Genomic DNA, 25667 nt, shown 5'->3' with positions numbered 1-25667 from the left:
TAATAAAAGTAGGAAAAGTTCCATATTTTCATGAATGCCTGCATTATTCTGATGGACCCATTTGCAGGAGACTGGAGGTTCATCTGAGAATGTATAGTCCCTCTTACAATATCTTAACAAGTGTTACAACAAAGTATTATTAGTGGAGAACTTTATTAATCCCCAAGGAGAAATCAGAAAGGTAGACAAAATGAATGAAATTGCAGAGAGCGTTTATTCTGGCAAAGTGCAAACAAACAAATCCAAATTGTAAGGCAATTATTTTTTTGTCAGAGATAAAATAATAAAATTGTAGAGAAGAACTTTTGTTTATTCACTCAGGCGTAGGCTGCTTTATCTCTTTCTGTGAATCCACTTTTAACAGCTGCTTGAATGCGCTTTATCTCTTCTGGAGCAGCAGCAGGGAGAATGGCGAGTAACTCTTTATCAATCTTATTCTGTCTTGCAAGACACTTCTCTTCAAACTCCTTCTTGTTCTTGAGGACAAGGACTAAGATGGCTTTCTGAGCCTCATCACAGGCGTTCCGTAACTGATCAACCTCAAACTGAAACTCTGGCTTTTCCTTGTCCATGGCCATCAGTTTTCCCAGAGAGCTGACACGATCCATGAGGTGCTTGGTGGACATCTCAGTGTAGGTTGTAGCGATCATGTTGACAAGGTTGGCGATGTTAGTGGCTTGAAAGGCTTGATTGTAGAGCAGATCTTTGGAGAAGAGCTTTGCGCTGTAGGAAAGTGTCTGTGTCTTCTCAGATGTGGATACAAAATTTTTAAGGGTTCTGCTCAGACTGATTTTCACAATGTTGGACACCATCTGAAAGAAGCGCACCATCTTCTCCCACTGCTCCTTCACTCTCCCCATGGCATCCATACCCTTAACTAACATTTCTATAGTTTTGTTAAAGTCTATTTCTTTGATCTCACACTTCCTCATGGTGATCAGGATGTCAGTCAGCTCCTTTTGGTTCTTCTCCATGTTCTCTACACCCTTACCATACATCTCTCTGGTCTTGTCCAGTTGAGCACGGCTCACCTCTATGCGGAACCTGGCATTATCTGATGCCCTTTGTGAAGCTTTCACCTTCCCAGTGTTACTTTCTTCTTTATACATCATTGGTGGTTTTGGAGTCAGAGCAGGAGAATTTGTGACAGATTTACTTTTGCTGTCAAAACTGCGAGCTGATTCATTCAGGTTTCTGATCAGTTTAATCAACTCATTTGTTTTGGCTTCTTCACATTTCTGTTCTGGTGTATACTTTGCTAGTTCTTCACAGATCTCACTGCCTTTGGTACAGATGGTTTGAGCTTCTTCTTTTGGTTTGCAGTCTGGAAATTCTTTTAAACTCTCCCCGATTCGTTTGAACTGATCTGCCTGAAAATGTGTCTTTGTAGTTTTGTGTTTTTGATCATACAAATCTGTCCAGTTAATTGTGTTTTCAATCACAAACTCTTGAATTTTCTCTGTGCATTTCAGGATTTCTACAGATTTACTATAAATAGTAATTTCACCAAAGCTATCAGCTTCAGGGTCTTTAGAACTTTTAGACACATTTTTTGCAGGGACATTCTGTGTCTCAATTTTAGATACGATTAACGATATTCCATTAATAACAGTTGTGACGCCCTCACATATGCCTTCAACGAAATCCATTCCTATCATTTCCCATCCACTGGGCAGTGAATCCATTGCATTGCAGTAACTTTCATGGGCTTTATTCATTTGCTTTTCCATGTCTTTAATTGCTTTCTCTGAGCGTTTAGTTGCTTCTTCTGATGACTGTTTTCTCAGCTTGGCTTCCTCCAGTTTGAGCTTGATAGCGTCCAGCTCCTCTCCATAAAAGTGCTCAGCATTTACACATGCTTCCAGCAGTTCGTGGATAATGTTGATGACATCAGTGAACCGTTTTTCTGTTGAAATTGCCAGCTGAAGACAGTCATCTGCAACAACACGTATGTTCTCCAGTTGTTCAGGGAGGTGAGCTTCAACAACCTCATCACTGCCTTGGAACAGGATCTTCACAGCCATCTTCAGGTAATCAGGAACTGCCATGGTGTAAAGTCTAATCTGATCCATGTTCTTATGGGCCTCGTTGAAAGCGCACCAGCCTGAGTTACAAACCTGCATGAGGCAGGCACGAAATGACTCTGGGTATCTGATGAACTTGTAGCCATCTTTAGGTGGGTTCTTGTTGATGGAAAAATCTGTATTGGAGGAGATGAAGACCAGCTCTCCCAGGATGGCTATGGAGAGAGGAGCAGGAGTCAGATACTTTTCCCAGTTGGCATAGGGCTGCATCACAAGCTTGGTTTGGTTCCTCATCTCCTCGGCTGTGGTGAGGCTTTGAGTTTTCTGTATAATTTGCAAATCCATGGCTTCTTTTTTCCTGCTAAAAACAAAAAGAAAATAAATTAATAATGACATCACCATGGCTGCCTTCTTGGGTGCCAGCAGAGAACAATTTGTACACTTACAGTGCAAACCATAATAAAAAATATAAACCATGATGCACAGAGACAACATCTGAGAGCTCTTACTTTTGGTGGGTTTAGTTATTTGGTGGACGCATGAGTAAAGGTGGAGTGTTTACATCTGATAAAACTAACAGAATTAACAAAAAGTTTCAACACTTCAACACTCGACTTCAACTTGCTTGAACACTAGACAAGTTAGATGTGATTGTGTTTAATATTATAGAGACTTTAAGATTCTCAGTATGTTAAATATAGGTGTTATGTCAGTGCTGAACCATTAATTTAATATTTTAAAGGTCTTAAAGTCAAATCAGTGGTCAGAAAATTTGAATGGATTAAATAAATAGATAATGATTTAGTATGGAAAACCTTTACCACTTGGTTTCTTTAAATGTTTACGCCTTGTGGGTAAACCTATGTGCAGCTTTTTATAAACTATATTATTAGTGCACTTTTCACCAGGACCAACAGCTGAAATGGTTCCCAGCACCATCACACCTCTTCCTCCAAGCTTAACTGTGGGACAGATGTGTCACTGTTGTATTTCTCATCAGATCTGTTTATAGCTTCCAGCTAAAATGTCCTGTAAATAGGAAATTACCCCAGAATCCCAGATCTCATGCTTCTTCACTGAGAAATGCTACAATTACAACTACATCAGACATCAGTTTAGACTTTAGGAAATTTTAAATAACAACAATTGATATAAACTAAAGAAGTAAAACATAATTGAACAACAAAAGCTATGAGCCACTCAGACTGACTGTAAACAGTGAATGACTTTTAAGAGGAAGTTGCCCAATATAAATGTGCTAAAAAGGGAAGTTAGTTTAAGTACAAAGTCATTGGAAAAGCCCAAAAGCAGACAGGAAATATTGGGGTAATGTTTTGTCCAAAAGGAATAGAAAGGACACACACGAGTCAGAGAATAGAAATCAGAAAAAACCTTTATCATGGTAAGTTGCATGAATGACACCATCACCTCTTTAAAAGTAAGCCCTCACAGTATTCTGTTGTAGAGTATGATATAGTATCATAAGCACACGATACAAACTCATAAATACCTTTTACACTAGAGAATACCCTGCTAAAAAAACAGCATTGCTGGTCACTAGCATAAGGTATGTTTTGCATGCTGGGACCAGCTTGGGATGGTGGCATGCTGGTCCAGCATTAGGTGCTGGTTGCTGGTGTGCTGGCCGACCAGCCTGGGATGGTGGTATGCTGGTCTAGCATTAGGTGCTGCTTGCAGGCTGACTAGCCTGGGATGCTGGTGTGCTGGTCAACATATGTTTTCTTTTGTATGCTAGTATAATCCCAGCAAGACCACAACAAAACCCATTTGTTACATATCACATTTCTTAGTGCATATTCATAGTTAAATAAAGACCAAGACAATTTTCTAGAATATATATAATATAATATAATATAATATAATATAATATAATATAATATAATATAATATAATATAAGTTTGTTTAAAATATTTATTGGACAATGACATTTGCCATCACACTGTAATACACAAAAATGCACAAATAACGTTACACAATATAACCTTTACAACACACATTTTTGGTCTTAGCTTCCGCTCTCTCTTTTAGCGAGTAACAAGTAGTATGTGGTGGCGATGACCATGTTTTTTAAGAGGTGCTACCCGGAGTCGTTTGCCTTTAGACAACTCCTGCTCTATGTCTTCTTTATTCTCTGAAAAATTATAGAAACAAAATAAGAAACAAAACTATATATCACTCATTTGTTTATATTGTGCAGTGAACGAGTTACGATAAAAGAGCTACTGCTTAAGTTACATAACTTTAAGCATTAGTATTGCTGAGTTTGGTCAAACTTGTCATAGTTAAAGTCCTTAATTTCGCTAGTTGAAACAACTGCTGTGCAGCCGTCATCCAGGTACCTCACCATGGGCGTAAATTTCATGTAACAGTAGGGGGGGACAATAAATATGAAATTTCTTGAGCAATTTTTGAAGGGTACACAAATAATACAGTCTACTTGTACTTATAAAGACACGTCCCCACAGTGAAAAACTTTGCTTTTATCATTATTATTGTAGCATTATGCGTCATTATGGTTATTTTATAAAGTTTTTCTCAGGTTCAATGACAAAGCAGATTTTTCTTCAAAACTATTTATTGCATTGTTTGTGTTGTTTACAGTTAAGCCATCAACATACAATAAAATATAAACATGACATTGTGAAAAATATATATAAAATAAGTCATGTTTTGTAACAAAATCAATTATTAAATAATCAATTTACAGTAACTGCTCTATGTGTAAAAACAACAAAACTGCTTTGGCGTGTTATTTGCAGTGGACTATGCAACAAGCTATTGTAAACAAGCTAACGTTAACTAGATAAGTAAGATTTTAATCGCTAATATAGCAGATTCATGGAAAATTACATCGGTAATCAGCATTTTTGCCGCAACTAATTTATGAACGAGTCTGCATCAACTACAATAAAGAGAATTGCTTTATTTAAAGTGAATAAAATCCCCAACTTAATGGAGTTCAACATTAACGGAGCCGCAGTCACACACCTGACTCGTGTGTGCAGAGTAGGTGAGATGAACTGGAAAGCAGGCAGTGGGTCAAACCACTGTGAGGAAGGGGAGGGGAGGGGGAACTCAACTGTTTCTAAATGCATTTCTTTTCTACTTACACAATTATTTAGGTATACATACATATACACTTTCACAATAGAGAGTGCAATATTTAAAAAAAAAATTTTTTTGGGGGGACAATCCTCGGATGGGGGGACAACCCTCGGATGAGGGGGCACATGTCCCCTCCGTCCCCCCCGGGATTTATGCCCATGTACCTCGCCTATGCAAACATTCTGATTCCCAGTGATCAGCAGATTCATCATGTAGAAGCAGAAGCTTTTTATTTACCCCAAAACAAAATCCTAATTATGGTGGCAAAAACATGATGATCTGGAACACGTGCACTTATACTAATTTCGATAAACACGGTAAGGTATATAATGTAGTCGAAAACATTGCGAGATTTATTTTTGGAAAGTGCAGGAACTACATAGTTGCTTTAAAGGTTGCATAGCAACGCTGATGCTGGGTAATATCTCTTCACATTACCGCTTTACTAACAAACAACTTAACTATTTCTTAATTGAGACAAATGGATTATATATATATATATATATATATATATATATATATATATATATATATATATATATATATATATATATATATATATCTTTCAAAAACCATCATTCTGTATGATTTATATGCTGCTTCCCTCATGGAGCCCAGGAAGCCAACAATTGTTGGTATTACTATATTTAATTTGTGGAGACACTTTAATCCCTAACGAACGATTTTTAATGTTTTTATTCTTTGTTATTCAAAGCTTTTTGAGCTTTGTTAGTTCAGTTCTTTATTCAAAAGAGGGAGCAAAAGAAATGACACACTTATAATTAAATATATGTGCATAATGAGTGCATGCACACACACACAGACACACACACACACACACACACAGACACAAACACACATTCATAACTGTAAGACAAAGGTTTTATAGTTTTTCGATGAATGTCAATAAATACAACACAAAAATGTCTTAAACTTTTGTCTAATGTTAATATTTGTATAATAAACTTTGTGATGTTTCTTATGTTCTGTAAAGCTGCTTTAAGACAATGTCCATTGTTAAATGCGCTATACAAATTAATTTGAATTGAATTGTATAAAAGTTTGCAGTGTGACAAAACTTTAAAAGTAATTGTTGAGAACAGTCTCTTCCTACCTGGATATGCTGAAAGTCTTCAGTGAAGGTGTGGAGGTTCTCTGTCTGCTCTGTGACCCAAATGGTGCACTCCTTCAAAACTAAAAGCCCCTGTGTATTTATAATGTGTAATCTGCCCTCCCCCTTTCACCCACCCACTTCTGATACACTTATAAAACAAGATCATCTTATAAATCTCACATAATAAGTGACTGTGGTGATCCAGAAGAGAAAATACAGCAACAGAGTTAAACTTTCACACTCTGATTACAGATTTATCTTCAGGAGACCCTGTGACAAGGTAATCATGTTTCAAACTTAAATTATAAAAATGAAATGACTGACATATGAAGAATTAAAAAGAAAAACAGAACAATAATACTTTTGACCTATAGAGGACTTTTATTAATAAAATCATTCTGTAACAGATGACAGATGATTAGAGACACTGAAGGAGATTTTTTATGATGATCTTATGATCAGGTTTGAGTTTTTCCCCTTTAACATGTTTAGTTCCTGTTTCAGATGAACCAGCTTTCATCATTGGAGTGAGTTGAATTCCAGAATTCACAGAAATAATTCATAACAATTTATTCACTTTTAAAGAGAATTACTTAAAAATATTCAACCAAAACAAAAATGAATTGATTTGAATTCTTTAAGACTTTTTCTTTTCTCTGTTGAAATGTTTTGTTTGTCTCTACAGAGTTGTGCTGAAGAACACAGCTGAAGCTGTTCTCATTCCACTGAAAGGTGGTATCTCCTCCCTGAATGAAGTCTATAAGGCTCTTATTGAGGCAGATGTAGATCCTGTAACTGGGAAATGCTCCAACTACGACTACATCAGACAGCAGATAGTACAGGCTCATCAGCTCCTGAAGCAGTCAGAACAGGAAGCCAGTTCAGGGTTAAAGAGTCTGGATGAAAACTTAGAGAGACTGATACAAGAAGAGGGGAAACTCAAGCAGGAGATAAATGAATCAAAACTAACCTTAGACAACTTTAGAGAAAAGAAGAAATCAAATGAAAAATTACTCAGAGAATCACAGGGAGCTCTGGAGCAGACCAGGAGAAATCTGGATTCAGCAATACACACACTTCAGGATCAGCAGAAAAGGAAACGTGATGCTGAAATTGTCACCGGTGTTGGGGCAGGAGTGTTATTTCTACCTTTCATTGGATGGATTGCAGGTAAGAATTACAGCATACAGTTAAAAATAATGACATCTGAACTGTTTCATCATCATAACCTTCATGTGAGAGTCTGTTCTGACTCTATAGTTTGTTTCTTCACTGTTCAGGTCCTACCATGATCATTGTTGGTGCAGTTGAACTGGATCAAGCAAATAAAGCTGTCCAAGTGGCTCAAGAGGAGGTGAGAAAGTCTGAGAATGAAGTGAGAAAATATGAACTTAAAGTATCTCACTATGTGTCTAAGATTTCCCAGACCGAACGTGACATCAGTCAGAAAGATGACCAGCTGAAGCAGATACATGAAGGAATCGAGAAAGTGAAGAAGCAGAGTCAGTCTGTAGCTGAGTTCCAGGAGAAGGTGAGAGGAGCTGTTCATCTTCTGGGTGTCCTGAGTGGGAGGGTCAGTGTGGCTGAAGCTCTGACTCGCAGATTCATCCTCCAGGAGCCTGTGATGAAGGTGATGGAGGATGTGATGAAGGCTCTAGAGCAGATCACTGGAAATGAGCTCCTCTATCGCAATGATCTGCCAAGACTCATCAATCAGATGAAGGAGAACAACCAACGACTTGCAGCCATCTGTGCCTAAGAGAACAGCTCAATATCACACACAGTATCACAATAACCTGCTGTTTCTTTTGTTTTCAACAGAGATTTTCAGAGTTTTGTTGAAATAAGTATAAAACATTTGAAAAGAAATGTGATGTTCTGTTTCATATGCAAGTGCAATAAAAGAATAAAAGAATAAAATCTGTGAGCTAAAAGAGAAATAAAGAAAGGTTAATCATGTTTCATGCTGCTTTTATTATGTGAAAGGTTTTAAACAGATTATATTAAACATGAATATAAACATTATTAAAAGGACTTTTCCAGATAGTGTTTATAAAACGTTTGTCCCAGACATTTGTCCCAGATGTCCTATTTTGCAGTGAAGTGTGTTTGTTTCACCTATTTCATGTTCATTATTTCATGCTTTATCCAGAAAAACCTGATCCATGTCTGAACAACTGTGACAGTATGACAGATAAGATGAGAGTTTACATTAATGCACATGTAGAATAAAATAATAAAAGTCATGGTTTGTGTATCGGTGAATACTAATGCAGCGCCAGTAGCTGGAAACCCATATTCACAGGTAAACCTGAAGTGTGTTGTAGCATAAATTAAAAGTTTGTTTAATTATATCTAAAACCTATGATTCCTGGAACCACTGGGAAAAAAATGTCGCTCCCTCCCGCAACTTCCTTCTCGCTATCCCCCTTTCTTAACACCCTCCTTCAATCAACAACAACTATACTTAAGCACTGTTTACTGTCATATCCTTCATCATCTATATCTCAGTTTCCACTTTCATTGATATTACTGCTAAGTATCTAACGGCATGCTCCTCCAATTTTGGTGTGGCTATAGATCGATATAAATTTATAATCTATTGATCTCATGAGGGTGTTACAGCAGCTTAGGCAAGCTAGAACCTGCACACACAATATATGGTCTCAACAATATAAGTCTACACAAAAAACTTAAATATAGAATACAATAAGTTCCATAAAACCCAGTTGTAGATTTAACGCTATTTACATAGATTAAGCTTGCTTTCAGTAAGAACGACTGGCATAACTACACCAGGTTACGTATGTAACCTGGTTCCCTGAGAAGGGAACGAGACGCTGCGTCAGTGCTGATGCTATGGGAATGCTTCTGTCAGGAAGTTGTGTCTGAAGCTCTGTGTGCGCACATGCCATTTAATGGCTCGGGAAGGACACGTGACGGAGTGATTACGTGCCAGTAAGTCCATATAAGGGCATCTACATCACACTACTCCAGCTTCTATTTGTCTGGACGAAGCGCGAGAGAATGCCCGGGGCGTGGCAGCGTGAGTATTGGCATTCCCATAGCGACAGCACTGACGCAGCATCTCGTTCCCTTCTCAGGGAACCGGGTTACATACGTAACCTGGTGTAGTTCCCTTTCGAGGGATCTCGACGCTGCGTCAGTGCTGACGCTATGGGAACGCCAATACCCACGCTGCCACGCACTGGTCGATGACTGTGCCAGGTGCCGTGAGAGAGCACGAGCAGACTGGGAACAAACCATCAAAGGCCCTGCAGGACCTGGGACCCTGGAGAGGGGTCCAAATCCAGGTTATATAGCCTGATAAAGGTGTGCGGAGAGGACCAACCTGCCGCAGCACAAACATCTCCAAAGGGAACACCCCTGGCTAAGGCACTGGATGAGGCAATACTCCTAGTGGAGTGAGCCCAAGACAGACAAAAAAGGGGGTGGAGGAGTTACTCCACGAGCTAGAGCAGTGGAAATAAGTCCTCAAAGCCCTCTGTGGGCAAATGCAGCCTCTCCTGTCCCGCCGACTCATGGGGCGGGGAGAGTAGGCCCGCAATATGACTGGACAGCCAGCCATCCTGGGCACCTTAGAGACATATCCTGCCCCGGGGTGCAGAAAAGCCTTGGACATGCCAGGGGAAAAATTCTATGCGGGGGGGGGAGGCTAGGACGAGGCCAAGGCTAGGAGCAGAGCAGACAGCGCCCAGGAAGGAGGGTGCGGTCTGCAGGAAGGCGTCAGCTGCCTGACACCATGCAGAAAGCGAGAGACCAGAGAGTGCCTACCCAAGGAGGCCCCGAGGACAGGCTTGTGGTTTGCAGCAATGGCGGCCACATACACCTTCAAAGTAGAGGGGGACAGGCCCTGAGAAAAGCAAGACTCCAGACATTGTTCATCCTGACAGTGTTCATCGCCCCAGATGCGAAAAAGCCTCCACATCTGAGCATATAGCTTCCTAGTGGAGGGAGCCCTAGCATTCAGTACAGTCTTGGTCACCTCAGAAGAGAGCCCTGCCTCTAGGGACTGGTCCCCCTCGGGGCCCAGACCTGAAGCTTCCACATCTCGGGGCAAGGGTATAGGATTGCCCCCTGAGCCTGAGAGAGGAGATCCTCCCTGACGGGAACCTCCCATGGGGTGCCGTTCAGGAGGGAGGCTGGGACCAACTCGAGAGGGCCAACGAGGGGCAACTAGCGGTTGACCCAGTCGTGGCGCACCCTGGCTAGGACTTGCGGGAGCAGAGCTACCGAGGGGAAGGTGTACGGACGGAGCCTTAGCCACGTCCATACCAAATCCACTCCACCATGTGGGGGTGGAGACATAACTCCCCGGGCCTCAGCACCTGCCTCGACAGGAAGTCTGCCTCCCTATTTACATGCCCTGGGATGGAAATCACTCTCAGCTAAAGGAACCTGGTCTCTGCCCATAGCAGAATCTGCTGTGCAAACCTGAAATGGGGGCACAAACGTAGACCGCCCTGATGATTGATATGGGGAACCACTGCAGTGCTGTCTGTCCGTACTAAGACATGGCAGCCCCTGAGGTTTGGAAGAAAGTGTTAGAAACACAGCTCTCATCTCTAGGCAGTTTATGTGACATGAGAGATAGGACGGCCATTCTAGGCCGCTCCCCAGCCCGAAAGCGAGGCGTCCGTCGAAAGAGTCCTGCGATGGTGACACGCCCCTAGAGTGGGACCCAAGGCCAGAAACCGGGGTCTTACCACATAAGAAGGGTATGAAGTCCACAGTGCGTAACCCTTATAACCCTGAGGGGATGTCTGCGAGGATGAAAGCCCGCACCCCTGAGCCAGAGCTGGAATGGTCTCATGTGGAGCAGAACCAAAGGGATAACGTTGGCTGCCGCCGACATGAGGCCGAGCACCCTCTGTGCCTCAGCGACAGAGAGGCCTCGGCCTAGCCGAATAGCTTTCACCACTGACAAGATGGAAGCCACCCGAGCGGGAGACAGATGTGCCCGCATTGTGGTGGGGTCCCAAACTAGCCCCAGAAAGGTGGTTCTCGAAAAAGGAGAAAGCACACACTTTTCTGGGTCCAACCTGAGGCCTAGAGACCTCATATGGGCAAGCACAGCATCTCGATGACTGGCCGCCATAGCCATCGACTGGGCCAGAATGAGCCAGTTGTCCAGGTAATTCGGTACACGGATGCCCTGGAGACACAATGGTGCTAGGGCAGTGTCCATTGCACTTTTTAAACGTGCATGGTGAAAAGGGCTAGGCCAAAAAGAAGAACACAATACTGGTACACTTCTCCCCCAAAAGTGAACCTGAGGAACTTCCTGTGCTCTGGCAGGACACCAATGTGAAAATAAGTGTCCACAAAGTCGATCATCACAAATCAGTATTTGGACCTGATCTAGGACACGATAAACTTGAGTGTGAGCATCTTGAACTTGCACGTCTTCAGAGTACAGTTCAGAGCCCGGCGGTCCAAAATTGGACACAGCCAACCATCCTTCTTGGGGACAACAAAATATTGGCTGTGAAAGCCGGAGTCCTGCTCTGGGAGGGGAAAAAAGCTCTATGGCCCCTTTCCTCAGGAGTGAGAGACGTTCCTCTTGGAGGAACACCACCTGGTGCCTGCCAACAATCATGGGCAGCACACCTTGGAAGTGCGGAGGACGGGAGGAGAACCGGATGCTGTAGCGTTTTCCTACGGCATCCAGGACCCACTGAGACACACCTGGCAGAAGTTTCCACACTGCCTGGTTGGCTGATAGTGGTGTCAACCTCGCGCTGACATCCCGGATGCCCTGAAACTAGCAGGTGCCAACTCAGGGAGATCCGTGCAAGGAAGAGGAGCAGGCACAGACCCAACTGCTCCTCGAAACGCAGGGCAGGCAGTAGAGGGAGCCTTCCTGAATAGGATGTTCCTAGGAACCCCAGCCCTCGAGCATCTGGGCTCCTTTGTAGCCCGCCTGGCCGAGATGACGGACCTAAGGTCCCCTCTCACCTGACGGGACTGGGCCCGGGTATGCCGACCGGCCTCCCTAGTCTTAGACGGGGGGCACGGGCAGGGTTGGTTTGGGCTGGAAGATGGCCCAGGCTGCTCGCCATGGCAGTGGAGAAACTCTCTGAAGAGTCTCTGAATTTTGAGAAATGACTTATCCTTATCTTTGATGTCAGTTAGAGTGAGCCACAGGTGCCTCTTTGTGGTAACAAGCGCAGCCATTGAACGGCCTATGGAGCTGGCTGTCTGCTTTGTGGCATGGAGCGCAATGTCACTGGCTCAGTGGAGCTCAGACACCACCTGAGGTTCCAACCCCTCGCCATCATCGAGCTCTTTAAGCAGGTCAGCTTGGTAGGCCTGCAAAACCATCATGGTGTGCAGGGACGCACGTGCTTGGCCTGCTGCCACGTAGGCCTTACCCACAAGGGCTGAAGTGGTTCTACATGGTTTGGATGGAAGGGCAGGCTTCCTCCATGCGGTTGATGTAGGTGAGAGATAATTCAAGTTCAAGTTCAACTTTATTTGTATAGCACATTTACAAACAGCCACATGGCTGACCAAAGTGCAGATGAGAGATAGCCCACAAGCGTCTCTTCAATCCTAGGCATCGCCCCATACCCATGGATTTCAAGCCCTATAATGGCTGAAAAGTCAGACATGGCAGGGGAAAAAATACACGCTGAAAATGGACTTTTCCACGACCTCGACACCTCAGCATGGAGGTCTGTGAAAAATGGCAGCTGCCTGCGTGAAGGTGGCCTGTGGCCTGAACTCAGAAAGTGGTCGTCTAGCTTAGAACAGATGACACCAACTTCCTCTTCCGGCCAATCTAATTTTAATCTAGACACAGCACGCGTCACTGCCTCGAGCGTCCTCCACGCCCACATCGAGCTCCTCAGAGCTCGACGTGGAAAGCGGCATGCTCACTTCCGGGTCGGGAGAAATCGCAGCGCGAGCTCCTGAAAGCGAAACCGAGCAAACAGAGTTAGGGGAGAGGGAAAGAGAAAGGGAACCCTTCTCTTGCTCCTTTTCCGCTAACTCAACCTGCAAACCCCATGATCGAAGCCGCCGTGCCGCCTCGGCGGACACGGGACTCGAATCACGAGGCGCAGCCGAAGCTGAAAATACAGCCAGGTGGGATCGGAGAATACGCCGAGGGAATGCACCCAGCCAGCTCCCTCGAGAGCTGACCGTGGATGCTCCTCTCCCAAACAAACAACGCAAAGAGAGTGCGTGTCGTCCCCCGTGATAAAGCGGGGGCACCGATGCACGCATCTCTTAAAATGCTTAGATTGCAACATATTGTTTCTCTCCCTTATTAGACAGGACAAACAATTGACACACATACACAGAGCGCTTCCTGAAGACAAAGAAGCTGGAGTAGTGTGACGTACATGCCCTTTGATTGTTGGCAGACACCAGGCGGTGTTCCTCCAAGAGGAACTTCTCTCACTCCTGAGGAGAGGGGCCATAGAGCATGTTCCCCTCCAGAGCGGGACTCCGGCTTTTACAGCTGATATTTTGTTGTCCCCAAGAAGGATGGGGGCTACGTTCGATTTTGGACCTGCGGGCTCTGAACTGTACTCTGAAGACTTACAAGTTCAAGATGCTCACGCTCAAGGTTTTTGTGTCCCAGATCAAGTCCGAGGACTGGTTTGTGACGATCGACCTCAAACATGCTTATTTTTACATAAGCATTCTTCCAGAGCACAGGAAGTTCCTCAGGTTCGCTTCTGGGGGAGAAGTGTACCAGTATTGTATTCTTCCTTTTGGCCTAGCCCTTTCACCACACACATTTACAAAGTGCATGGATGCTGCCGTGGCACCATTGTGTCTCCAGGGCATCCGTGTGCTAAGTTACATGGACAACTGGCTCATTCTGGCCCAGTCGAAGGCTATGGTGGCCAGTCATCAAGATGCTGTGCTTGCCCATATGAGTTCTCTAGGCCTCAGGTTGAAACCAGAAAAGTTTGTGCTTTCTCTTTTTCAGAGAACCACCATTCTGGGGCTAATTTTGGACTCCACCACGATGCAGGCACATCTGTCTCCCATTCGGGTGGCTTCCATTTGTCAGTGGTGAAAGCTATTCGGCTAGGCCGAGGCCTCTCTGTTGCCGAGGCACAGAGGAGGCTCAGCCTCATGTCGGCAGCAGCCAACATTATCCCTTTGGGTCTGCTTCACATGAGACCTTTCCAGCTCTGGTTCAGGGGTGCGGGCTTTCATCCTCACAGACCTGCCCTCAGGGTTATAAGGGTTAAGCGCTGTGGGCTTCATACCCTTCTTATGTGGAAAAGACCCCGGTTCCTGGCCTTGGGTCCCACTCTTGGGGCGTGTCACTGTTGCAGTGCAATGCCTCACTTTCGGGCTGAGGAGCAGCCTAGGATGGCCGTCCTGCCTAGGGTCGATGGGAGGGCCCCTATCTCTCATGGCACATAAACTGCCTGGAGATGAGGGCTGTGTTTCTAGCATTGAAACACTTTTTTCCACACCTCAGGGGCTGCCATGTATTAGTACGGACAGACAGCACTGTGGTGGTTCCCTCTATCAATCATCAGAGCGATCTGCGTTTGCGCCCCATTTCAAGTTGGCACAGCAGATTCTGCTCTGGGTAGAGACCAGGTTCCTTTCGCTGAGAGCAATTTTCATTCCAGGGCATGTAAATTGGGAGGCAGACATCCTGTCGAGGCAGGTGCTGAGGCCCGGGGAGTGACGTCTCCACCCCCCCACATGGTGGAGCGAATTTGGCAGATTTTCGGCAAGGTGGAAATGGATCTGTTCGCCTCCAAGGAGTCGACCCACTGTCCGCTCTGGCTTTCCCTCTCTCATCCGGCCCCTTTGGGCTTTGGTATGGATGTTGCCGAGGCTCCGTCTGTAGTCCTACCCCCCCGGTAGCTCTGCTCCCTCAAGTCCTATCCAGAGTGCGCCACGACCGGGTCAACGGTCCTGATTCATGGTTCTAGCCTCCCTCCTGAATGGCACTACATGGAGGTTCTCGTCAGGGAGGACCTCCTCTCTCAGGTGCAGGGGCAATCCTGCACCCCCGCCCCGAGATGTGGAAACTTTGGGTCTGGCCCCTGAGGGGGACCAGTTCCTAGAGTTAGGCCTCTCATCTGAGGTGACCGAGACTCTACTGAATGCTAGGGCTTCCTCCACTAGGAGAGAGTGAGTGAGAGAGTGGTGGATTTGCAGGCTTTGTCGATCGCCCCCGCCTGCCTAGAATTTTCCCCTGGCATGTTCAAGGCTGGGACTGGGGAGCAGCCTAGGATGGCCATCCTGCCTAGGGTTTTTCATAGCTTGTGTTATCCTTAGCATCTGGAGGTAAATGCTATTACAACAATGTATATGAACTCACGTTCACATGTAAGAGCTTGCACTTAATTATTAGGTATTCAAGATCAGCAGAGCAGTGAGAAACAACAGTGATAGGGACATTGCACCATGTTTTGTTTACATAAATGTATAAGCCCTCACCGCTGTTTTTACCTGTGCTGTTGCTTCTCTATCAGGCGTGAAGATGCTAAAGTGTGCTTCAGTTTCCAAGAAGATTGTGTGTGCATGTCTACTCTTTCCTGAAGATAAGACAAAATGATACTTCGTGTCAAGGTGACAAAATGGTACTTAGTGAGCTTGAGTTATTTAATATCATTTTGATCTACAGGGGACATTTTGTTAATAAAAAGATTATGTGGTAGAAAACAGATGTATACAGACACTGAAGGAGATTTATATGATGATCTCATGACCAGGTTTATGTTTCTTCCACTATAGCAATATTAACTTCCTGTTTCAGAGTAAGATGATTCAGATTACTACATTGGAATAAGTTTTTTTTTAGAAATCACAGAGAAATGGTTCAGAAATAAAAAAATTAAAAAAAAACTGTAATGAAACAAGTCCAGTATTTTTCCTTTTGTTCCTTTTGGCTTTTTGATTTTCTGTGATGAAATGTGAGCTGCGAGGAAATTCTGAGCTCTATCTGTTTTTTTCCTCTCTCTCTTTCTCTCTCTGTCTCTCTCTTCTATCTCTTCCTCTCTCTCTCTTTCTCTCTCCCTCTCTCTGGGGTGGAGACGACATTGTGTTGGTGTTCTAGAGTGTGATCATATTTTACTGCCACATGCACACAGGACCCAGACAGGAGAAATGATCCTTTCAGAATATCAGAGCTCACTTTTCTTCACTGCTAATACTAAAATAAATGCATTAAACAGTAGATAATGTATAAGAAATTCCTCCACACATACACACACACACACACAAACATACATTCTTTGAAACTATTATTTATTCATTATATAGAGCTCCACGACCATCCCAGGATTTAGCCACTTGTCAATGTTAATCTCCCTCCGGATATCAGCCTGGTAAGCTTGTAACACTGCTGCGGCATACAGAGAAGCGCCAGCCTGACTAACTGCCATGTAGGCTTTACCCACAAGGTAGAGATAAGCCTACATGGCTTTGATGGCAGGGTGGGTTTTTTGTTGCCACAGGAATGTTAATCTCCCTCCGGATGTCAGCCTGGTAAGCTTGTAACACTGCTGCGGTATACAGGGAAGCGCCAGCCAGATTTATAATGGCCCGAACTGTTAACGAAAAATAAGAAAAATTATTATTTTTTTAATGACTATGGAAATCTTGAAACAGTGTAAATGTTGATTACAGTAGTAGCCATGTGAAAATCCAATAATTGGTTACTAACTTAGCTGCCAATATTTTGTCCGCAGTGTCCACAGTTCTTTTACTCGCAGATGATTGGATATAACAATTTCAGGTTGTTAAATGGGAGAAGAGCTTTAACCATGCTTTTGTGTAACCAATAAAATTCAGCTTCAGGACCACATGTACAATTAGTCCTGTCCTGACAGGGCTGAGTGTGAAATTTTTTTTTTTCCTTCACACAACACTTTATTAAGCAGTCCATGGTGTTTAAATCATCTGTTTTTGCATATGTAAAAACTTTCTAGCATTCATAACTGCATAAAAGGATATGTGTGAAGGTGTGTATGATCTCTGTCGGCTCTGCTCCTTATCACCCACCCATCCATGAAAGTTTCCAACTTAAAAGGAGCTCAGTTTATTAGTTGCACATGACTGACTGTGGTAAGCCAGAGGAGAAATAACAGCATAAAATTCGGTTGTAATATTTCACACTTCGATTAGAGTAAGAATCCTTGCGACAATGTAATCATGTTGCATGCTGATTTTATTAGTCCTATATTATATTAGTCCTGTATTAGTCCTGTATTAGTTTTTCCCCTACAACACTTTTACCTTCTGTTTCAGAGTAAGATGATTCAGATTTCTTATGAAATGTGAAATCCATATGTGCTGTTTATTGAACACAGATTGAACAAATCCAGAACAGTCAAGAAAACCGACAAAAGTCCCAAAACACAGCAAAGACAATATGTGGGGAAAACATCCAAAAAAAGTTAGGCAACAATATACATGAGTAAAAGTAACAAAACCAAATCGGTACACAGGCAAACAATGAAAGCAATGAAAGGCTTGGTAGGCAAATAAATCTAATACTTCATGATCATGGCTTAAGAGCAACCCCAATAGTGTGCCTTGACCAGGACATCAATCAATATTCAGGCAGCAGCTCCATCTGGTGGGCCAGCGGGGGAAATGTCAGGAGATGCCTGCCAGTCAGTTTCTGATACACTATCAAGCTAAAAGCTCATCTGCTGGCGAGTTTTGCCTCTAGCCCTTTTTTTAAGCCGATCTATGGCGGCTCCGTTGCATGGTGCTTGCCGGATCAGGCTTACATGTGGCTTCGACCGATTTTCCACTTGTCCTCGTCCCCTTTCTCCAGGGACGGATCTTGCCGGAATGGTCGCTTCTTTTGGCGAAGTGGCGTAAACCCGTGTTTTCTGCATCCATTACGTATCCCTTCACCAAAAATGGCTTTGATAAATGCTCAATCTGTGGGGAAATAAGATTTTCCTTTTGAATGACTTTTTTTCTTCTCACAATATGGATTTTATGTTTATTACTCAAGCCTGGTCTAAGGCTGATGATTTAACACCCTTATTCGATCTGGCTCCTGCCAACTGCACATTTTTTAACTCTACTGACAGCTACTGACTCTGGAGATTCTGTGGTTCTAGTTTTACTGGAATTATCTGCAGCATCAGTCATGGGTGGGGCTATCAGGCACAGTTCTAAAATGGTTTCAGGATCGATTTCAAAAATCAATTCTGGGACCTTCCCTGTTTTCCATGTATATGCTACCACTGGGCTCCATTCTAAGAAAATACTGAGTGTGAAATACTGACTTATTGTGTTTAGATGAAGTTAAAGCTTGGCCAGCCCAAAACTTTCTGTTTTTAAATGAAGATAAAACTGAGGTGATTGTGTTTGGCCCCGGGTGGTTGACATGACATGTGATTTTAACGTAACAGTGTAAATACTCACTAAAATGTGTTTTTTCTTACAACAATCATATGTAAATGAAGCAAATTACTGTATTTTATGTTGTAGTTTTACTTTTGGATGAAAAAATATTTTTTGTTCTTGTTTATTTAAAGGCTTTTATGCCAAATGTCCTGCGGTGTGACTGTAACATAAATGAGACATGATTTTAAACAGCTATAAAATAAACCAGCACCATTTGGAATAATTCATAAGCGCTTTGGCATTATTTGACAAATATTAACTTAATAAAAAAGGTTTTTACACAAAAACAATATACAGGAATATTTACAACAAGCAAAATTTTGTAACATAAATGCCGTCCTGTGGCGTGACATGGAAGTCACGTGGTGTGACATCACTTTATGTACAACTAAATGCTTTAATGAAGTTAATTCGATTTTTATCATGATGTAGCTTTCAAAGCACTGCATAAATTAACTATCACAAAAAAAAACTAGATTTATAAAGTTCGCCGCAACAAACTTTGATGTTGGCTTTGACGAGGCAAGTATTCGCAAAGGCTGGTGCTTTTTGGAGGTGCGTGGACATAAGGGTCAGTGTTACTTTTGGAGGCAAGTGGACAGAAAGATAGGGTGCCAAAACATTTGGAGGCAAGTGGAGACGAGCATGTGACGTCATCCAAATACTCCTGAGGAAGTTCCCCTCATTGGGCTGAGTGTTTTGATATGTCACATGTCCATGTTGTGCTAATTTCTGATTTTCACGTCACATCATGTGACGTCATGTGACGTCATCAGAATATCCGCGAGGCAGTTCCCCTCAGTGTGCTGAGTGTTTTGATATATCACATGCCCATGTTGTGCAAATTCTTTTATTTTCATGTGACATCATGTGACGTCACGTGACGTCATCAGAATACACGTGAGGAAGTTCCCCTCATTGTTGTGAGTGTTTTGATGTGTCTCATGTCCATGTTGTAAAAAGTTTTTTGATTTTGCATATATTGGGGGCGGGGCTGTGGCACAACCGGAAGGCCAGTCAGTACACCAATTTAAAAGTTTGTTCAGAGTATCACCCTAAAGGAGCTGGCCGAGTTTGGTGTAGATAGTTCGAAAGCTTGCCGAGTTATAAACCTCCAAAGTTTATAATGGGAGTCTATGGGAAAAAAGGCCAGTTTGAGACCCAGTACCGGAAGTACCGGTACTCAGATCGCTTAGAAAAGTAACAGCAACAAACTTCAGACCAGGGTCTACAACATACAGTATCCAAATTTGGTGCATGTGGCTCGAAAGCCCTAGGAGGAGTTACTCTTGATAAATTTTTTGTCTAAGCATAAATAGGAAAACAGAATGTTGGCTTCTACAAAGCTACATAATAAACAGTGCAGTAAGACTCTCATTTTACGAAATATTTCTATGCGAGTGAGTGAGAAAAGAAGGTGCAAGTAAGGAGTAGAACTGAAAAACAGTTGTGAAAAATAACTGGATGTTGAATTTCAACTAGATCTGTAAAGTTTGTCGCAACAAACTTTGATGTTGGCTTTGATGAAGCAAGTATTCGCAAAGGCCGGGGCTTTATGTAGGCGAGTGGACATAAGGGACAGTTTTACTTTTAGAAGCAAGTGGACAGAAAGCTAGGGTGCCAAAACATTTGGAAGCAAGTGGAGACAAGCATGTGACATCATCTGAATACTCTTGAGGAAGTTTCCCTCATTGGGCTGAGTGTTTTGATATGTCACATGTCCATGTTGTGCTAATTTTTGATTTTGCATATTTTGGGGCGGGGCTGCAGGACAACCGGAAGGCCAGTCGGTACACAAATGTAAAAGTTTGTTCAGAGTATCACCCTAAAGGAGCTGGCAGTGGTTGGTGTAGATAGTTCGAAACCTCCAAAGTTTATAATGGGAGTCTATGGGAAAAAAGGCCAATTTGAGACCCGGTACCGGAAGTACCGGTACTCGGATCGCTTAGAAAAATAAGAGCAACAAACTTCAGACCAGGTTCTAAGACATATCTGAATTTGGTGCATGTGGCTCGAAAGCCCTAGGAGGAGTTACTCTTGATAAATTTTTGGCTAAGCTTAAATAGGAAAACAGAATGTTGGCTTCTACAAAGCTACATAATAAACAGTGCAGTAAGACTCTCATTTTACGAAATATTTCTATGCGAGTGAGTGAGAAAACAAGGTGCAAGTAAGGAGTAGAACTGAAAAACAGTTGTGAAAAATAACTGGATGTTGAATTTCAATGATGATTTTTAGAAAAGGCTTCTTAAACTTTAACATATGTGATTTGCAGTTGAAATCAGTAATATCTGTACTTTTTCTCTTTACTGTAGTGTGGTGTTACACCGCAGGACATTTTACGTCTGTTGCTGTGAAAAAGGCTTAGAAAATAGCATAAAGAAGGGGAAATTCTATAAAACAGTAACAGTGACACCAACTTCAGCCTTTGAACAATATAATTTCATATAATTTGTTTGAAAAATATTTATTTTGTTTGTCAAATATATATTTTGTCACATATAAAAAAAAAATACTGTTTCACCTCTATTTGTCAAGTGCCCCCCCACAGAAAGTGCAAAGGCCACCAACCTTGACTTAGGATGTCTATCTGTCTTTCGGTCTCTGCAGGTACAGAATCTGGGTGTTCTCTTAGATGAGTCTCTAGGTCTCAGAATCTGGGTGTTCTCTTAGATGAGTCTCTAAAACTTGATAAACAAGTTTCTGCTGTCATTGGATTGCTACACATTTTAACTGACAAAACCTTAGAGATGCCAGTACATGCCCTAATCACCTCTCGTCTAGACCATTGTAACTCTCTACATTGTGGTGCCGCCAAAACTCAAATTAACAGTTTATAATTAGTTCAAAATGCTTCAAAAGCGTAAAAGCGATCACAGTACCCCTCTTCTGAGGACTCTTCACTGGCTGCCTATTGAATACAGAATTTGTTTTAAAATACTTTTGTATTTATTTATTTATCTGAATTATTACATCCTTACTCTCCTTCCCAAAGCCTAAGATCAGGCAACCAGAACCTCCTCACTGTTCCCTTTTCAAGACTTAAGCGTAGAGGGGATAGAGCTTTTTCAGTGATTGGGCCAAAGTTTTGGAATGATTTGCCTATAGAGTTAAGATTAACACCATTTCTGTCCATTTTTAAGTCCCTTTTAAAAACGTATCTGTTTTCCATGGCATATCAATAGTTTTCCCTTTCATTTTAATTGGGTTTATTCCTACATTTGTTTTTATTATAGCTTATTTTAGTGTTTTTGTAACCCACACCAAGCGTGTAAATTTTGCATTACCTCAATTATTCAGGAACAAGAATAACTGTATTAAACACAAACATTTGTAAAATAAATACAAAAGAAAATAAAAACAGTAGCACAAGAATGCTCACTTGTCAATACTTTGTACTATTTCCGTTTTTTTTCTCTTAAAGCATTGCAATCACTTTATCAAAATAAACAAATTCAACAGGTTTAACATGAATCAAAATAAAACAACAAATCTGGATAACCAGTAAACCAGTGACAGATTAATTCACTATGAATTGAAAGAACCTCAAGAATTTTCCCAATAACAAAAAAAAACTCATCAGTATCTGAATTCAGTTCAGTCTCTAAAAGAAAATGTCCCTTGATTTGTCCACTATTATCCACTATGTATAATCCTTTCCTCTTTTTAATTGTTTTAATTTTATTTTAAATCAATTTTTAAATCATTAAAAAAAAATTTAATTCTATATTTTATTAATGTGATTATTGTATTTTTGATTATTTAACTTTATTTTATGTAAAGCACTTTGAATTACCATTGTGTATGAAATGTGCTATATAAATAAACTTGCCTTGCCTTGAAAAGTATGCACAGGGAAGGAGTTTGCCCAGGGTGCCGTGCCACTGGAATACTATGCCCCAGATATCGCAGCTGGAAGCGTCCACTTCTATGACAAAGGGGATGTTGGGGACCAGACATTGCAGGATGGAGTCAGATTTGTCATTACCTGAATGCTGGGTTGGCACGTAATAATGAAGTGAGTGGGGTTGAGGGGGATTGAAGTGTGACAAATTCACAATTGATTTAGAACACCAATGATGTTACAAAATAAATTACTTCTACATATATTTCAGTTCATCATAGTATAAATATTATATAACACAGTAATGTTAGATTACTGTGAATGAGCACCTTGGGCATTACATGATGGCTTTAGGACTACAATCACCACAAACAGATTTTGCAGTTTCAATCAGTGAAAAGCAAAAATAGACTTCTTGTCACGCCCTCCACGGACAATTCTGATACATTTAAATATATCTAATATTAATCTTGAATTTTTGTAGTGTATTAATCTTTATATTAAACTTTTGTTTTATGTTTATGTTCTCTAAAGCCGATTTGAGACAACGTCAATTGTTAAAAGCGTCATATGGATAAATTTGAATTGAATTGAATTCCCCCACAGACCACCAGAGGGCAGCCTTACCAACATGAACTTCTATTGTTTGCTTTATTTCTTTCTTTTGATTATTAAACGCCTCCTTTGTATTTTCCAATTTGTCACTTTATGTAAGTTCTGTGTTTCCTTTCTTTGCTTTCTGGAGCTTTATGTTCATGCAGAGATAAATGTATACATTTCTAAATGAATAAATTAAATCCTATTAATATATTTCTGTTAAGCTACTTTGAGACAATGTCTGCTGATAAAAGTGTTATACAAATAAAACTGAACTGAATTTAGCTGAATTAATGTCGTAACAAAGCAGCCAGTGACATAAGAAACATTGTTCATGTATCTGAGTGACAGATGATGTGTATAATATAGTTTACTGAATATTTAAAAGCAGACTTGTGTATTTATGGAACTGTTTTAGCTCCAAAGCCATGGACAATGAATATACAGTATCTGACAGAAGTGATTACACTTCTCACATTTTTGTAAATATTTTATATCTTTTTGTGACAACACTGAGGAAATTACACTTTACTACAATGTAAAGTAGTGAGTGTTCAGCTGGTATAACAGTGTAAATTTGCTGTCCCCTCAAAATAACTCAACACAACCATTAATGTCTAAACCGCTGGCCACAAAAGTAAGTACACCCCTAAGTAAAAATGTCCATATTGGGCCCAATTAGCCATTTTCTCTCCCAGGTGTCATGTGACTCGTTAGTGTTACAAGGTCTCAGGTGTGAAATGGGGAGCAGGTGTGTTAAATTTGGTTATCACTCTTACTCTCTCATACTGGTCACTGGAAGTTCAACATGGCACCTCATGGCAAAGAACTCTCTGAAGATCTGAAAAAAGAATTGTTGCTCTACATAAAGATGGCATAGGCTATAAAAAGATTGCCAGGACCCTGACGCAGCACGGTGGCCAAGACCATACAGCAGCTTAACAGGACAGGTTCCACGCAGAACAGGCCTCGCCATGGTCCACCAAAGAAGTTGTGTGCACGTGGTCAGCGTCATATCCAGAGGTTGTGTTTGGAAATAGACGTATGAATGCTACCAGCATTATTGCAGAGGTGTAAAGGGGTGGGTGTCAGAACTTAGAGCCCGTCTCCAAGTCGACACATCGCAGGGTGATTTGTACTTATATACTTTATAATACTTTTATGCTTTATAATTTTTAATTAAATTTACTTTACTGATAGCACTAACATTAATACAAATAAAACAATGAGAAAGATCATCAGACCTGGATGTGAATGAGCAAACTTCTTTATTGTGGTCAATCAGCCAACAATTCTCTTGCCAAGTTGAACCCAAAAGTTTTCAGTCAGTGCACCCTGTCAGTGCTCAGACCATACGCCACACACTGCATCAATGGTCTGCATGGCTGTCGTCCCAGAAGGAAGCCTCTTCTAAAGATGATGCACAAAGAAGTCTGCTAACCTTTTTGATGAAGACCAGCTAAGGACATGGATTACTGGAACCTTGCTAAAGATATTTATTGAATTAGAATTAGTGCAGATTTTTTTTTTTTTACAAATAAATAAATAAGCAAGCAAACAGAATCAAAACATAAGGTAACAGCAGAGGGTGCTGTATGGCAACATTTCTCAATATGAGACAAACAGTATCTCACACATGCATGCAGACACACAAACACACACACACACACACATGCATACACAAACACTTGCACTATTACTTTAGCAACAGTGTCATGTAAAAGTGTAAGCAAATGTGACTACAATAGACAGACAAACAATATAAAAAAATCTGACCTGCTGTCTGTACCCTAACCCTAACCTCTAACCCACCACACCCCCACCACCCCTTTTTGTGATAGGTTTGTCTATTTGTTTAATTTGGCAGTAGACTGTTTAATTATCAACATTCCTTAACATTTCTACATACAGTTAAATGTTGCCATAACGATAGTGTGAGATTTATTTGTGTGTGTTTATTTTGTCTATGGAGGTAATTGTGTTATTAGGATTTGGCGTGCTGACGTATGAGTCGTTGTACGTGCAGGTAAAGTATGTGCAGGAAGTTGTGTAATAAGTTGTTGTGTTCAAAACCTCATGAACGCTAACTAATAAAAGTAGGAAAAGTTCCATATTTTTATGAATGTCTGCATTATTCTGATGGACCCATTTGCAGGAGACTGGAGATTCATCTGAGAGTGTATAGTCCCTCTTACAATAGCTTAACAAGTGTTACAACAAAGTATTATTAGTGGAGAACTTTATTAATCCCCAAGGAGAAAACAGAAAAGTAGACAAAATGAATGAAATTACAGAAAGTGTTTATTCTGGTAAAGTGCAAACAAACAAATCCAAATTGTAATTCAATTATTTTATGTCAGAATCTTCTAGTAGATTTTTCTGGTACATTTGGGTTGGTACAGTGATAGAGGACCAATTTAACATCAATACCTACACTGAAAAAAAAATAAAAACATCCATTTATAAGAGTTTAGTCTTTATAATTGTAAACCTGAAGAAGAAGGTGAAGTAAACGACTTTTATCATTTTAGAAATTTATCACTTAAGAAACTTCTGAGTACTAAATAATACACATAAGTAAGA

At 41.5% G+C, this 25667-nt stretch overlaps 1 protein-coding gene and 1 pseudogene across 1 annotated transcript; one reads left to right on the top strand and one right to left on the bottom strand.

Annotated features, from left to right (window-relative positions):
- LOC132842591 (uncharacterized) overlaps nt 1-25667 on the top strand; it is a 522997-nt pseudogene that overhangs the window by 376339 nt on the left and 120991 nt on the right.
- On the bottom strand, nt 318-2369 carry LOC132842125 (uncharacterized). Its single transcript, XM_060864793.1, has one exon. The coding sequence runs from the start codon at nt 2367-2369 to the stop codon at nt 318-320; it is 2052 nt and encodes a 683-aa protein (XP_060720776.1).

The sequence above is a fragment of the Tachysurus vachellii genome, chromosome 3, assembly GCF_030014155.1.
Source record: "Tachysurus vachellii isolate PV-2020 chromosome 3, HZAU_Pvac_v1, whole genome shotgun sequence".
Classification (NCBI taxonomy): domain Eukaryota; kingdom Metazoa; phylum Chordata; class Actinopteri; order Siluriformes; family Bagridae; genus Tachysurus; species Tachysurus vachellii.
Note: the sequence above shows the minus strand (reverse complement) of the source record. Positions and strands in the feature narration are given on the sequence as shown.